This window comes from Cebus imitator, unplaced genomic scaffold, assembly GCF_001604975.1.
Source record: "Cebus imitator isolate Cc_AM_T3 unplaced genomic scaffold, Cebus_imitator-1.0 Scaffold506, whole genome shotgun sequence".
Taxonomy (NCBI): Eukaryota; Metazoa; Chordata; class Mammalia; order Primates; family Cebidae; genus Cebus; species Cebus imitator.
Genome location: NW_016107821.1, coordinates 510,973 through 526,386, shown reverse-complemented (window position 1 = coordinate 526,386; position 15,414 = coordinate 510,973). Strand labels below are relative to the sequence as shown.

Here is a 15,414-nt window from a genome sequence, read left to right as displayed (position 1 = left end):
AAGCTTAACAAAGAAGTTTACTTAAGTCTAGGTTCCTTCTTTCAAACCTAATGCTGGATACTCAGCCTCATCACATATGGAAGACTTCATCAGAAAATGTTAGTGCTAGCACCAACAGGCATTAGGCAGGAGACTCAGCTGGGGGAGTCTTGGATCTGATTAGAAAATCATTCTCCCCTCTGTTAAGAAGTGACCATGGCTTAGGGGAAAAAAGGATTCTGAAGGCATTAACTGTTCACGAAGGCTAACTTGCAGAGCAGATCAAATGACAGAGGAAATGTCTTGCTGACACACAATACTCTTTTTAAAGTACTTGACAAATGAAAAGTGGTGGATGACTTAAAAATACAGGTGAATGGACAGCACAGGAAAGAGTATTCTGTTTCAGGACCACGAATGTGACAACTATCAAACAAAGAAAATGTGCTTTGACATTAATGCTATATCTCATGGAAGCCTTTTAAGCAGCACATTCCAAAGATTCCATTTTTTTTCTGAGGCAAAACAATATAAACGAAGTTTTTAATTCTTACCCATTTTACACGGAGTAGATTTAAAAGACAGTTGTACATAAGGCAATGGCATAGGTGTATGTGTAAATATATACAGACGCAGGGAAGCGTTTATTTAAGGGCTGCATTTCAAATTATTTTGATTGGTCTAGGCTAGTGTTGGTATTAGAGATGCAAAGTTTCATTCATGAAATTTTAAATAATGGTGATAAGATTTATCTAGATATACAAGCAGAACCTAAATATAAGGCACATGAATAATAGAATGTGCATGAATTTTGAATGCTTATTTTTCAGAAGAAAACAAAGAACTGAATATGTGAATTCTTAGACTCTCTAAGCTAGTCTGTATTTGCATTTCAATAGCTTGCAAGGTAAGCTCTGTGAAATTGGTCAAATGTATAGACTCTCATCTCGCCTCCACCTCAAATCAGTCAATTAGTTTCTAGAGAAAGTGGCATACAGAAGTTAATATCCAGGATCTCAAAACCTATTCCCGCTGATACAGATCAAAATAATTTCAAAGCAAGTATGTTGAAGACACAGGCTTTGTTTGGAACAAATGCTGGACAGGATACATATAATACTAGGTGTTACTAGCTAATGTGGTCAGTGAACCCACAGGTGGAAATGAAACAGACAAGACAGTGTACAACATTTGGGGGAACAAAAAGGAACCACACACAAAAATCAGAAGATGGAAAAGCAACACGTCGAAACATTTTTCCAGGTAGAAAGATAAAAAGATGTTTGGCAAATTTTGTCCATTTAAAACAAAAGCATTTTAGATACAATCTCTGCCACATTGATTAATAAAGACATGCTGTATATATGAGTCCCCCTGTGATTCCACACCCCTGTGCCATTCACTATGCCTTCTAATGCTGAATCTCTACTAATTAGCATTTTGTAATTCTGCAATCAAAAGCCTTTACTGGTTCCACATTAGCAACTCCTTGCCATTTATAAATCCCCTTATTCCAAAGAGTTACTGTTTTAAAGCCTACAGAAGCAAAAGTATAGTATAATAAATACACAAGTACTATTTACTTGAATGACCTTATTAATACATGCCTTCCTAATTGCAGCACTTCTGTTCCTTTACTTTCTGCCTTCCACAGTCTTTCTTACTTCAATGTAATGAAAACAGGGATTGCTAGGAACCAAGAATTAAGTCAAAGGTACAAAGTCCTCATGTACAGCTCATAAAAGAAACTCAAAAATTAGGAGTGAAAAACTGAGCTTAAAGAAATGAGTAAGTAAGGAAATGAGGCAATATATGGATAGTGAACATAATAAAGCTATTTTTATTAAGTACCCATTCACCTAGCCAGTGTTAACACTGTGGTCTGCATATTTGTATCTGCTTCCCGCCCCGTCCTAGAGTTCATATGTTGAAGCCCTAATCCACAAAGTAATGCTATTAATATTTAGAAATGGAGCCTTTGGGAGGTAATTAGGGTTAAATTAGGTTATGAAGGTGGGGCCCTCATGATGAGATTAATGCCCTTATCAAAAACAGAAAAGACAAGAGATCTCTTCTCACCACATAGCAAGAACGTAACTCTCTACAAACCAGGAAGAGAGCCCTCCCTAGAAACCAAATCTGCTGGCACCTTGATCTCCAGAACTGTGAGCAACAAATGTCTGCTGTTCACACCACACAGTCTATGTCATTTTGTTAGAGCAGCCAGAACTGACTAAGACAGATATTTGCATACCATTGGTATAGTCATTGTAATAATCCTGTCAAGTAATTTTTAGTAACTTCATATTATAGAAAAGGAAAGTAAGCCTCAGAAGTTTTAACCTGCTCCAGAATAACACAGGTAGAACATGAGAAAGCCATGTGATGCAAGGGAGGCTCAGAAGAGGAGGCTCAGCTGTCTACACACACAAGAGTAACGGCAGCCACAACTTACTATGAACCTATGGTGTTCTTACTTTCTGCTTCACACTGCTTTAAGTAATTTACATGCACACATCTTATTTAGTTTTACCATGTTCCTGGGAGGTAAGTAATATATCTTATTGACAGCAAAATAAAGTTTAGAAGAAAATAGCATGCCAAGAAAATAAAGCCAATAAGTGTGCTGGGCCAACATTCAAACAGAAATCGAATAGACTTCAGTGCTTCTAGTAGTGTGCTTCAGTGCTCTTAACCACAACATAAGCTTGTCATGTTAGTCATCTTTGTCATCATAAAGATGGATAACAACTCATTACAAAACTGTGTAGTTTATTCTCACATTTGTAGGCCTAGAGGAAGAATGCAGGTCTGTTGGTCTTGACTCCTGGCTGCAGGTTTACGTAGATTAGCTCCATAGGGGCTGCTTCTGGGACTCAGAGTAAACAGGCAGTAGCTACCCTGGGCATGTTCTTCTCGAGGTAGATGACCAAAGCACAATACTTTGAACCTGCAGAAGCATAGTTTAAGCCTCTGCTCATGACACAACCACTAATAGCTCACTGGCCAATGAAAAGTCACATGGCTGAGCCTGAAGTCAAGAGGTGGAAGACAGGAGTATCTCTGCCTATCATGAGACCAAGCAAGGGAATGCATGTACAAATCTATTACAGGAAGTAGAAAAGTAAAAGGATTGAGTCTATCACACTGTCCAAGTTTGACTAAGAGTAACCATATTGTCTCTTAGCTTGATTGCTACACAGAAATGGAAAATGAATCTGTGAGCTTAATCTATATTTGGAATATAGTTTTAATGAAAAAATATAAATAGTCAAATCAATCTTAATATAATTCAGTCTTTACCTTCATTCACAACAATGCTAAAACTGAGAAAACAGGTAATTAAAAAATATAAAACAATCCCTATCTCATCATGAAAATGTTAAGATAAAAATCATATAAAAAGAAATATTTCTAGATCTAGCTTCTAAATTTTAGCACAAAGCTGAAAAATTCCCCATTTTAAAATTTCCAGTTAGAAAATATTTAATGTTTTCTCTAATCATTTTGAGCTCATTGTAATAGATCCTACCTCTGACTTTCTACCACTTTCCTGAGGACTGCATGTTCTCAACATACTAAACTACTAGGCAGAAGCTCAAAAAGAAAATGATGCTGTAAAATTAACTTTGTATTCTCATTTGCTGCCCAAGAAAGCGTCATTTTTTTTTATTATCAATATGATGTAATGGCTTTGTAAACACAGACACGCATGCACAATGAAACTGGAAACAGAGTGCAAGAAAACTGATAAAAATGTACATGTCACGTGTTTTTCTTAGTTGAATCCCCCATCTTCAATTACAGATACTCCATTCAAATGGAACAAAAATCTTGGCTGAATTCGATGTAATCTCACTCAGGTTTTAAATTCACTCACTGTTCACGCAATATAGTACACCAACCCCATCATCTTCATTTAAAAATAAATTGCTTTTTCCATTACGGCCTCTAGTTTGAGATGCTTCATTCTGCCTTTTAAAAACTGTAGTGGAATGAGACTTGTAGGCAAGTTGTCAAAGTTGGAAGCAATTTGGGGAAAAAAAAACTACACATTTTCAAAGCTGGACATATTATTTTCAAGACCTGATACTAAACCACAGAACTACTTTGTGCACCATGTAATTTTAACCATTCCTGCAAAATAAGTATTAAAATATACATTATGGTATAATTCTTGAAAACTATTCTAACAGAAATCTATGAGTCTGGGAGAAATTGCATTCTCTACTTATTCATAGTCTAGTTCAATTAATTATTAAAGCTGATAACTTCAGAGTCTCTCCAGGCTTGACCTCTCTTTAGAAGTCTAAAACTACATATCCAACTGCTTACTGAACATCTGCACCTAGATGGCTTCCACAAGTGCTTCAAACTCCAGATTCACAGAATGAACTCTCTTCTCAGCATCCAAGTCACATTTATCTCTTGCTCTTGTTTCTAATCCCTAACTCCTGAAACCACAGAGTCACCTCAAGCTTCTTCCATCCCTCCTTTGCCAACCATCAATAGGTCACCATGTCCTGTTAATCCTACTGTCTGTTGCCTTTTCTCCATTCCACTGTCACCACCTTGGTCCAGCAGCATCATCTGTCACCTCCTCATTTCTAACTTTCTAGCTGTTTATCTTGCTTCTATTGTTGGCCTCTTCCTAAGTATTCTTTATTAATAGTTGACAGAATAGTTCACAGTTGATAAATTATTTCTGTGTCCTGCTTTCAGTCTTTCAGTGGCTTCCCATTGCTAGACTCTAAAGCCCAAATCCCTGCACACAAACAGCATCATTCTTGGGACTCTGCTCATCACTTCCTGCTTCCCACATACACTATTTGCAATTCCTTGAAAAAGGTGTACCCTGTTCAGCCACCACACCTAGCATACACTATTGCTTCCTCTGCCTGGAATCCTCACCTTGCCTAATCAGTGCCTGTCCATCCTTCACCATCTGGCAGAAATATCTCCACCTACATGAAGCCTTCCCGGCCTTCTTCAGCAGAACAGGGCGCCATGATCGGGGCCCCTGTATCTTGACTGACGAAGGTTGCAGCACTTGCTATTTCAGAAACTGTTGTGTGTCTCACCTAAAATAACAGAAACCCCTCACAGGTCAGTGTCATATTCCGCTCATTTTTGTACTGCTGTAATCTAAGATAAAAGTACAATAGTGTAAATTTAAGACAGCACACAGTTCTCTGACATAAACAGTTCAATCTATGCTATTATTATTATTAAACATTTGTTGAAAGAAAAGCAAAGAATGGGGTTCTGTCCCTGACTGCCTCATCAAAAAAGCACATGCATTCACAATCTAAGTAAAATAGCCAATGTTTTGACAACTCAAACATGTACATTATTGAAGAGTATCTATGATAAAGGTTTCCAAGTCACAGGCATTATTATCTCTAGCATTAGGAAAACATTTCAAGGGGCAAAGAAACTGTCTTATCATGCCCTTGAGGTAGTTTCCTAATAGAAACCACGGAGCATATGCCAGCAATTGTAAAAACATAAAACTGCGCCTGGACACTAGCAGTGCTGTGGGCCCCTTCGAGGTAATGGTCTAGAGCTGCCTCCAGCTACCCCACTATGATAATTGCCCCCCAGGGTGGGATGGCTAATGGTTTGAACTCTCATGTTACTATCATTGTTATTTGGAAACTCAAATACAGTGAGTATATCCACCTTCCATATACCTCCACATTGAAAAGAAAACAAACAACAAGTACAAAAAAACTCAGGTCTCACTTAACGAAAGACCAAAGCACTGACCTACATTTTAAAGGCTGTCAAACTTTACATTCGGATATTAAGAAGTTGTAGGTTTGATGACTTGGGAGTTACTTGGACCCCTAATCCCCTGGGAGAAGTGGGTTTCAACTCTGGCTACATACCACTGAGAGATGCTAATTGAATTGCTGTGCATTGTATCCAGACTATAGGCTTTAGAAAGCTTTCCAGGTGGTTCAATGGGGCGGCCAGCTACAGAGGAACCAGGTCCTAAGGTTTAGAGACATGCACCACATTAAAGTTGATATATCTTGCTCAATTCCAAAAGACTGCACAAAATAGAAAAAGAGTCTTTAAGGGTCTTTCATTGATGGTGCTAAATACTATATAAAGGTTTTACTCAGACAATGAAGGAAGTAAAAAACAAGTACCCCAAACCCTCTTATTTAACCGATTATAAAGTAAAACATGCTTACTGTTAGATGGTTCAAAGAAAAATTCTCATGATCCCACTAAGATATAATAAATATTAACATTCTAGTGCATTTTCATGTTATTTTAGATAATAACGATGAAAAAAAGAAAATAGGTTCTCAATGTTAGCTTCAGTAAATATTTTTTAGGCTTTCTATACCTCATTTGAATTCACACTCAGCAACTCTACTAAAATTAAGTGTTAGTATTTTATTGGTGAGGAATTAAATAGCCTGGCCAACGTCACATAGAAAGGAGCAGAGACAACGTTAACACTCAAAAGCTCATGAATGCTCTTTCCTTCTGTCCCACTAGGCTACGGCGCGCGTGCGTGGGCACACACACACACACATACACACACACACACACACACACACACACACTCACACACATGCACACAGTGTTGCCGCATGGTCTTTTACCCAGACACATGTATGTATGTCTATGTATCTGTGTATGATGCACTTTTTTTTTACTTTTTTAACTTTTGGGTTCTGGGGTACATGTGGTTTGTTTTACAGGTAAATTGTATGTTATGAGAGTTTAGTGTACAGATTATTCCATTACCCAGGTAATAAGCATAGCACCCACTGGTTGTTTTTTTGTCCTCACCATCCTCCCACCTTTCACCCTCAAGTAGGTTCTGGTGTCTTTTGTTCCCTTCTTTTTGTCCATGTGTACTCAGTGTTTAGTTCCTATTTGAAAGTGACAGCATGCAATATTTGGTTTTCTGTTCCTTTGTTAGTGTGCTTAGGATAACAGGTTCCAGGTCCATCCACGTTGCTGCAAAGGACATGAGCTCATTCATTGTTACGGCTGTGCAGTATTCCATGCGTACCACATTTTCTTTATCCAGTCTACCACCGATGGGCATTTAGGTTGATTCCATGTCATTGCTATTGTGAATAGCACCACAATGAACACGTGCGTGCATGTGTCTTTATGGTAGAACAATTTATATTTCTTTGGATATACCCCGAATAATGGATTTGCTGAGTCAAATGGTAGTTCTATTTTTAATTCTTAGAGAAACTGCCAAACTGTTTTCCACAGTGATTGAACTAATTTATGTTCCCATTCACAGTGTATGAGCATTTCCTTTTCTCTTTACCTCACCAACATATAATGCACATTTTAAATGATCTGTAAATACATTACATACACAGCCTGCTCTTTTTTTAATGGACCCTATTTTCAACTTTTCCTCATATCATTAAATATTTGTCAAAAGCATGATTTTTTTCTTTTAGGGTCTCACTTTGTCGCTGAGGCTGGAGTGCAGTGGCGCAAACACAGCTCACTGCAGCTTCAACCTCCCAGGCTCAAACGATCCTCTGGCCTCAGTCTCCCAGGTAACTGGGAATACTAGGCGCACACCACCACACCCAGTTAGTTCTTATATTTTTTGTAGAGACAAGTTTTGACTATGTTGCCAGGCTGATCTCAAACTCCTAGACTCAAGCAATCCACCCACCTCAGCCTTCCAAAATGCTGGGATTACAGGTGTGAGCTACCGCACCCAGCCCAAAAGCATGATTTTAATGTCAATGGGGTCTTCTAACATGTGTATCTCATGTTACCTGCCAATCTCCATGTTTTTGGTTGCTTCCAAAAATTAAAAAAAAAAAATGATTTCTAAGACACTTTAAAAAGCTCTATGGTTACGTATAATTTATTTGAAATGTAAGTTTCAAGTAAATTCAAATATCCTATTTAGTTACGCTCTAGTGCTGACAACAAAATGATTGGTGGTTGCATGCATATTGATCTTCCCAAGCTCATGTAATTCTCAATTTTTATAGTTTATCTAGTTTATTGATTAGCTGGGCTTTCAGTCTCCTTTGTCTTTTGTCATTCTTTCAAATAACTTCATTGTTTTAAATGCAATATCAAAAATTTTTGGTCATCTTAAGAAATCTTTTGAGGCAAGTTAATTTTTTATATAATAAATAAAACCACACAACTCTCAAAAAGGAACTATAAGATTAACAATGAAGTGGTAGTTAATTTTACCTATAAAACTATTGCAACTGAGCATGAAACTCAGTTCTGGACCACTAAGGCAAGAATAGAAAGACACAGGCTGGGTCACAGCTCTCAATATCTGATTAAAAGAAGTAAACTGGTTCACCTAGAGAGGGATAAACTTTTTTAGTGTTGAACTCTAACCTAATTTATCATGTGGGCCTAATATAAGAGACAGTGCACAACATAATGGATGGGACTTCAAAGGGAGACTTTCAAAAAGTGCAAAGATGTTTTCTCACAGTCATTTCTTTTAACAACACTCAATAAAAGTCAAGGACATAATGTGAAGTTGTAATTCTGTAAAGGGGTTTCAAGGGGAGCAGAGACGGGTGGTGTAGGTGCATTGCATTCTGGTGATAGGACCTGCTGTAGGGCAGACCTCTGGGAATCCAGGAGATAAATGGTAAGAGGTCTCCTGGGCTACTCCTCTCACACAACACTTCTCTGAGCCAAGCTATCACAGGATCTGTAAAGCGGAGCAATTTAAAACTGAGACTGCTTGCAGGACCTGAAGCACAGGTATCCTGCATTATTGATTCAAAGGAGCCATGTGCTTCAGATACTAAAATGGAAGGGGATGCACTAACATTTTCCCATGAGGATTAAGAACCTGATTGGAGAGTCTACGTTATCTCACACAGCTGTGGGCAATGACTGGGGGGTGGGGCGGGTGGGGGGAGGAGAGGGGGGCAGGGGGTTGGCGGGGAGCATGGCTTTTCACGAAAAGCAGCTTTGAATCTGTTCAAATTCCTGAACTCAGTTCAGGCCCCAGTGATGTATGCCATGAACACTCGAACACTGACTTTGGCTTGCAAAATGCTAAGAGCAAGGGGTAGTTCAGCATGTGTTCCTTATAAACCATGTTAGGTGTACTTCATCTGCCCATCTGGAGCTACTCCCTGCCCCATGCTGGGTCCTGGAGTCTGGCCTGAACGGACAACATCCATGGGCTCCCTTGACTTCTGGCGTCAACCTCGATTCTGCTAAAGGGGAGCACAACAAGAGTTCAGAAACTAAGGCTGAGATATCCCCTGGTCCTGCCCTGCAGATATGACTGGCTGTGTGCTTTTACCTAAGGTCACAGCTCCTGTCTCACTTCTTCGCTGTCTACTGGTTCTATAACTGTTCCCTCTCTCACTCCTTCAGGCCCAGAGGTGGTGATGGCTCTCTGTCACTTCTAGCTCCTTGCACTGTGCCATCTGTTAAATTTTCCCAATTCCTGCCCATACTTTTTCCAAGAATCCCTCTATTAAGTTCTTCTCGAATTATTCAAGACAAGTATGCCATCTTTTCATTGTGGACCCTGCCTGATACCCATATTTAATTACTTAAAATTGCTGTGCAAGGCTTAGTGGTGATAGAGGGAAGAGAGCTAAGATTAACTAAGAACAATGTGCCAGGCACTGTGCTAAAAGATTGATAATCTCCTTCAATCTTTAAACACCTCATTTAGTTATCTCCATTTAGTGGACATGGGGATTCAGAGTGGTCAGGAAACTTAACACAAGTTACAGAGCTATTCAATGGCACTAAACACATATCTGACTCTAAAACCACTAATCCTCAATGATTTTATACTTTCAGTGTAAGATACTCCTACATGAAATAATTTTAAATAAATTACTTAAATTAAAGCATGGTAGGCCAGGCGTGGTGGCTCACGCCTGTAATCCTAGCACTTTGAGAGCCTGAGGTGGGTGGATCACCTGAGGTCGGGAGTTTGAGACCAGCCTAGCCAACATGGTGAAACACTGTTTCCACTAAAAATACAAAAATTGGCTAGGTGTGGTGGCACATGCCTGTAATCCCAGCTACTTGGGAGGCTGAGGCAGGAGAATTGCTTTAACCCAGGAGCCCAGGAGGTGGGGGTTGCAGTGAGAGCAGCCTGGGCAACACAGCCAGACTCTGTTTCAAAAAAATAAAAAATTAAAAAATAAAATAACACGTTATAGGATTAGATTTCAAATAAAATCATGACTATTATAAAGTTCAGAATGGAATGCAGTAAATATAGAAAATTTCATGAAAATTAAAATTCATATTAATCTCTAATAAGCAGGAAGAATTGGGGCAAAATAAAGAAAGGATGTAATAGGTAAAGAGGACACATGCAGTTTGCAGACTCCAAACACTGGGAGAGGTGGTTATGAAACAGGGATCTGGAAGGCAAAGATTTAGAGATGAGATCTGAAAGGAAGCCTGTGGCTAAACTCACAGTATGCAGCATTTTTAACCTATCCTCGAGTAGATCACAGAAAGCCATAGGAGGATCTTACACCAGGGCAGTGATATGAGCTCTGGGCTAAGCAGCGGGTGGACTGGAGAAGGGCCTGGGTTCAGTGAGGTACCAGACATTTCCACAATCCAGGTGTGGGAGAAGTTAGGCCTAGCCTGTAGACATACTTTAATGGCAGAATTGACAGGGTTTGGTGACAGAGGTCAAGAGATGGAGAAATCAAAGGTGAGAACTAGAATGACTTGGAGAATGACAATGTTGTAGCTTATTAACAATTATACCAGAGAGCCAGAATATGCAAAAGAGGAGCTAGTAAACAAATGCGTTTATTTTACACTGTTAAAATAAATTCTTAGAGTATAAAATAGAATTTTTTCTGAACATTAGGCTTTGAAGACATGGCATTTTTATCCCCTAAGGATCAGGAAGTAGAAACTACAGAACTGTATCTATCTCAGAGGCAGAAATTGAACTCCTTCAATGGATAAGAAACACCACTCAGATATAACACTGATTTGTCTAATAAACTAAGGACTCACAACTGCAAAAAGTTCATTTGCCATCTGGATACTTCCTGTCCCAAAGAAGTCTCGATGTCTTTCTGGAATTGCTGAAGAACAAAAGTGCTTTATCCCCAAGAGGAATTAATATTATCATAAATGTTTCTATTATAATCCTCCAAATAGACTTCTTCCCTATGGTCACCCAGAGTCTTCAAATGAATATAGACAAAGTAATACTCCCATGTAATGATCCTTCTACTGAATTTCAGGTAAAGTGTAAACATACCCACAATTACATTAAAGTTGACACAGAAGAAACACTGAGACATTATAACTTGAATATACATCCATGCACCATGAGACAGAGGCAGTTTGATGCTCTGTCAGAACATAAAAATCTATCTGCCTTTTTTGTTTTCTAAAATTGCATTCTAGACCAAGGCCATTGGAAAATCAGAGCCTAGGCCAGGGTAAGAAGGTTATCTTCTTGTTGTTGTTTGAAATAAGGTGGGAAGGCCCAAGGATGAAGGTAGGGAGCACGAGGTCATGTTTAGAAGAAAGAGAAGCAAACAAAACAAAAAACCTAAACACTCACAAATCTAGAAATCTAAACGATAAACATTCAGATGTTTTTATGTTGTTGTTTAACTGCCTCTTACAAGAAATTTAGAGAAAACATTTTTTCACATTCCAGTTGCATGTGAGAGTCTGCAGGTGGATGGAAATGGCAATATTTAATTGGGGGGGATGGGGATGAAGGAGGAGTGATCATGAGAAGATGATGCCAGGCAGAGCAAAGCACCAGAGGATGGCAGGAAAGGCATTGTCAGCCCCTCTGGGATGCCCTTTTCTTTTAGTAAGTCATCCCTGCCTGTTGTTCATTGTTCTCCAGCCTTAGAATCTATCACATTAAGGATAGGGACACTTTCATTAAAGCAAATAAAGAGAAACATGTAACAGAAATCACTGAAACAATTAATTTCCCTGACAGTTAAAAAATATGATCCATGTATGAGGAATATTAGGCCCAAAAGGAGCCAGTTATCCTTTGATGAATTAGATCTGTCTAGAAATTCAAATTGCCCCAAGTCCAAGGTCTGCCCAAGCCTATCCATCCGTCAGAATTTCCTATGTTTTGAGATGTGATCTGAAAAGTTTCCTAGATTCTAACAGTGCAAACCACTGGGGCCTCTTTCTCTCATTCTCATTTCAAAGGCAGTGATTGAAGTGCTATCAGTAGTACTGGAAATATTAACACAGTCCATAGAAAAGATGGAAAAGTGCAGTCACTTAAGATGAACAACTCAGTTGTGCTGCCATTTTATGAGGTTGTCACACTTTGAAAAATTGTATGTTCTGACTAAAAATAATTTTTCAAAGTCCAAATTCTAAAAACACCACTAATAGTCCTATGTTTCAAAGGCTAGAGGTACTGAACTTTTAAAAATTGGTTCTAAACACATACTGCATCATTTTACACTAAACATATACTATAGTATTATAAAATTAGATTTCTGAGAATTAGAAGAGTGTATACTCCAGATTTTTGGCATTGAACTTTAAGTTAAAGACCTGGTTAGCCTCACATATTATGTATCTATTCAATGCACAGCTGCTTTTTTTTAAAAAATAAACTCACCAATATCAGTCTGTCCTAATGATCCCTGTAAATAAATGTTTATTAGCTTTACTGATAACTGTTCTAACTTAAGGACAAATTTAGACAACTAACATGGTGTATAAATAAAAGTTCATTTCATAAGCAATGATATGTAATGTTATAAAGAATAGAAATCATCGCTTGGTTTTTGACAAAATTTACTGAGTTCCTCCTAGATGTTAGTACATTTATTATATAACCCTTAACTTTGAACAACTCAACTATATCCATCTACTTACTTAGTACAGTCAAAAGTCACACATTATAGGGTGCATTTTACAGAAGAATACACAGACACCAAGAGGGTGTGTGACCTGCTCAGGATGACCTTGCAACATTGTGCAGGTTTCAGCCCAGCTTTATGAACACTGGTATACCTCACTGGCATATTCAAATGTTCCACATAGCTATATTTGTAAATTAACTTAATTCTTAAATTCACTAGGTGGCGGTACTCTTACGAACTCTACAGTGACATCTGTGGCAATACGAACACATAAAGTGTGTATACTGTAAATAGTTTCCTTACACTGGAATTTCTAAAAACAGCTACTCTATGTAATGTCTTTCTTTAAATGTTAGATGCAACGGGAGTAAAAGCAAAATAGGTTTTGTATTAAGCCACAGTAGAGTTGTAATCGTGAAGTGGCAGAACTTTTAAGCACTTTTATGTTGTTATTTTTCACAGCATGAAGACTTATCTCATCCAGAACAGAAAACATTCTTTATCCATTATACAGATGATGGCAGGTGTAGTAAAAGTATATTAAGTACAATAAAAATCTAGCTCTCTAATAATGCATTAGCAAGTATTCCTTTGTTTTGTAGCAAACTTTTAAATAGAAAACAGCTCCATTATTTTAATTAATGAAAAATGATTCCTTTATTTCTAAAATTAAAGGCCCATGAAATCCATGCCCCTCAGAAGCACCATATGCTTCAACCATTCCCTCTGAAGTTGTGATTATATATATATCTTACAGAAATGACAAAAACTCAAAAAGGAATTTCTTCTGAAAAACACATTTTCAGATTATTTAAAACCAATTAAAGAGAAAACTCACAGAAGAATTACTATCCAGTCACTAATAATCTGAACTATTCGGAGTTTAATAGAGTTAACCATCTTTTTAACAAAGAGCCTTTCCATATTTAACCAGTGACCCCAAAGAGGACGTGGAGACAAACAGCTGTGCATTACTAGAACTTTATAGGGGTGATGAAAACAAAGAAAAGGAAATCCACAGCAGTGAGTAACCACACTGTGCATTCAAAAACAATGACCACACTGAAATTCATTAAGGAGGTAGTCTGTTTACTTAGGTTTGAACAATAGATGGTATGTAACCTCAACTTCTCTAATCCTTCTTTTGTTTAGCTGCAAATAATCCTTTAGTTGCCTATATTATAATATTAAAATTATAGTCATATGAATATTAGTATTAATAATTGATTCTTAGAACAAAAAGCAGACAGCTAGACCAGCTGAGATTCAAAGACTTAATATAAGGAAATATTTCTAAATGTGCTATATATTCTATATTCCCAAGCATTTTTTTAACGTCAAAATAATATGTAAGAGTTTAATAATGGCTGATTAGATTCTTTCACAAAGAAAAATACCACTTATACACAGGACAAAGAGTTATGCAGGAGTTAACCATACTAATGTTGAACATACTTATGTTTTGGCTTCCTTAAACTTACAAACTGCCAAGCAGATGTAGTTTTTTTTTTTTTTTTCCAAGTTTTCTGATTTGCCAAGTTTTAACTCAGAATGTATTTGTACGATAAAGTCAGAGTAATTTCATTAGAGTAACTTAGGCACAAAAAAGCAAGGCAGTGAGATACATATCTTTTCTCATCTCAACATAAACAAATTACAGGAAACTTTGATTGAGCTGCCAGCAAAAACTTTCATTTCACTGACGGGGAAAATTCCCAGCAGCTGCACACAACTGCAAGGCGATCAGACAGATGCCGCCGAGCGGAGGTTGATCCCGACACAAAACTGAGTCCTGTGTTCCCAGAACTGAAAGGAGTTGCTACCCCTAGACAGACTTCCCAGACACTTGACAGCATGCCAGATCAGTGCATCAGCTGTCACTGCCAGCCACGATTTAACTATTCTTGAATAACCAGCAGAAAACAAACCACAAAAGTGTCAAACTAAAAGTCGTATCTATTGTCTCTGACAAAAGCATCTTCCTCACTGAACCCCGTGATGTGTCATACCTGTAACTAGAAACTCCGTATAGCGATGCCATGTAGATACTAAGAACTATGCACATATTCGTGCCCAGTAAAGGAATGACAAGGGAACTTTGAAATGCTCAATGGCTGGCCACTGACAATGTTACATGTCAAGAATGGAGCAATCTCCTACCTGGAGCCCTCTTCGTCTTAGAATGCTGGACTCATCCATCTCACCCTCCGCTTTCTCTGAGCCTCTCACAACAGTCTAGCCATGCTGTACTACCCCTACTTCGGCACGCTAATTCAGAGCCCCGCAGCTGCTAAACACTTACATCACGCTCTAGCTGATTGGAGCCCGGAGTCAGCTGGTCCAGCTTAGTTATTCACTCCAGCAACTTCGGAGATCACGGATGCTTGCAGTTCGGTGGGAGAGAGCAGCAAGTGGGTTCAGACACCTAATGTATTTATCCAGGCGGAGGAGGCTCTTGCTATTAGACAGAAGTCGTAAGATCCTTGTTTTCCCTTCTTCAAAATGCTGGCCATGGCATTCCAGGAGACCACTAAATGGCTTTCGGCAGTAGCTTTGGGTCAAGCCCCTTCTGAAGCAACTA

The 15,414-nt window shown here is 38.3% G+C and overlaps 1 protein-coding gene across 4 annotated transcripts in view; it reads right to left on the bottom strand.

Moving 5' to 3' along the window:
• LOC108292769 (microtubule-associated serine/threonine-protein kinase 4) overlaps positions 1–15,103 on the bottom strand; it is a 347,164-nt gene extending 332,061 nt beyond the window's left edge. For 3 of the 4 annotated variants that reach the window (XM_037733235.1, XM_017513848.2, XM_017513849.2), the window contains exon 1: positions 14,994–15,087. In XM_037733235.1, coding sequence (XP_037589163.1) covers positions 14,994–15,032 — 39 coding nt within the window. In that variant the 5' untranslated portion in view covers positions 15,033–15,087. Of the gene's footprint in view, positions 1–14,993 lie in introns of all 4 variants that reach the window. The other variant, XM_037733236.1, reaches the window with a different exon arrangement.
• Between the last annotated feature and the right edge of the window lie 311 nt (positions 15,104–15,414).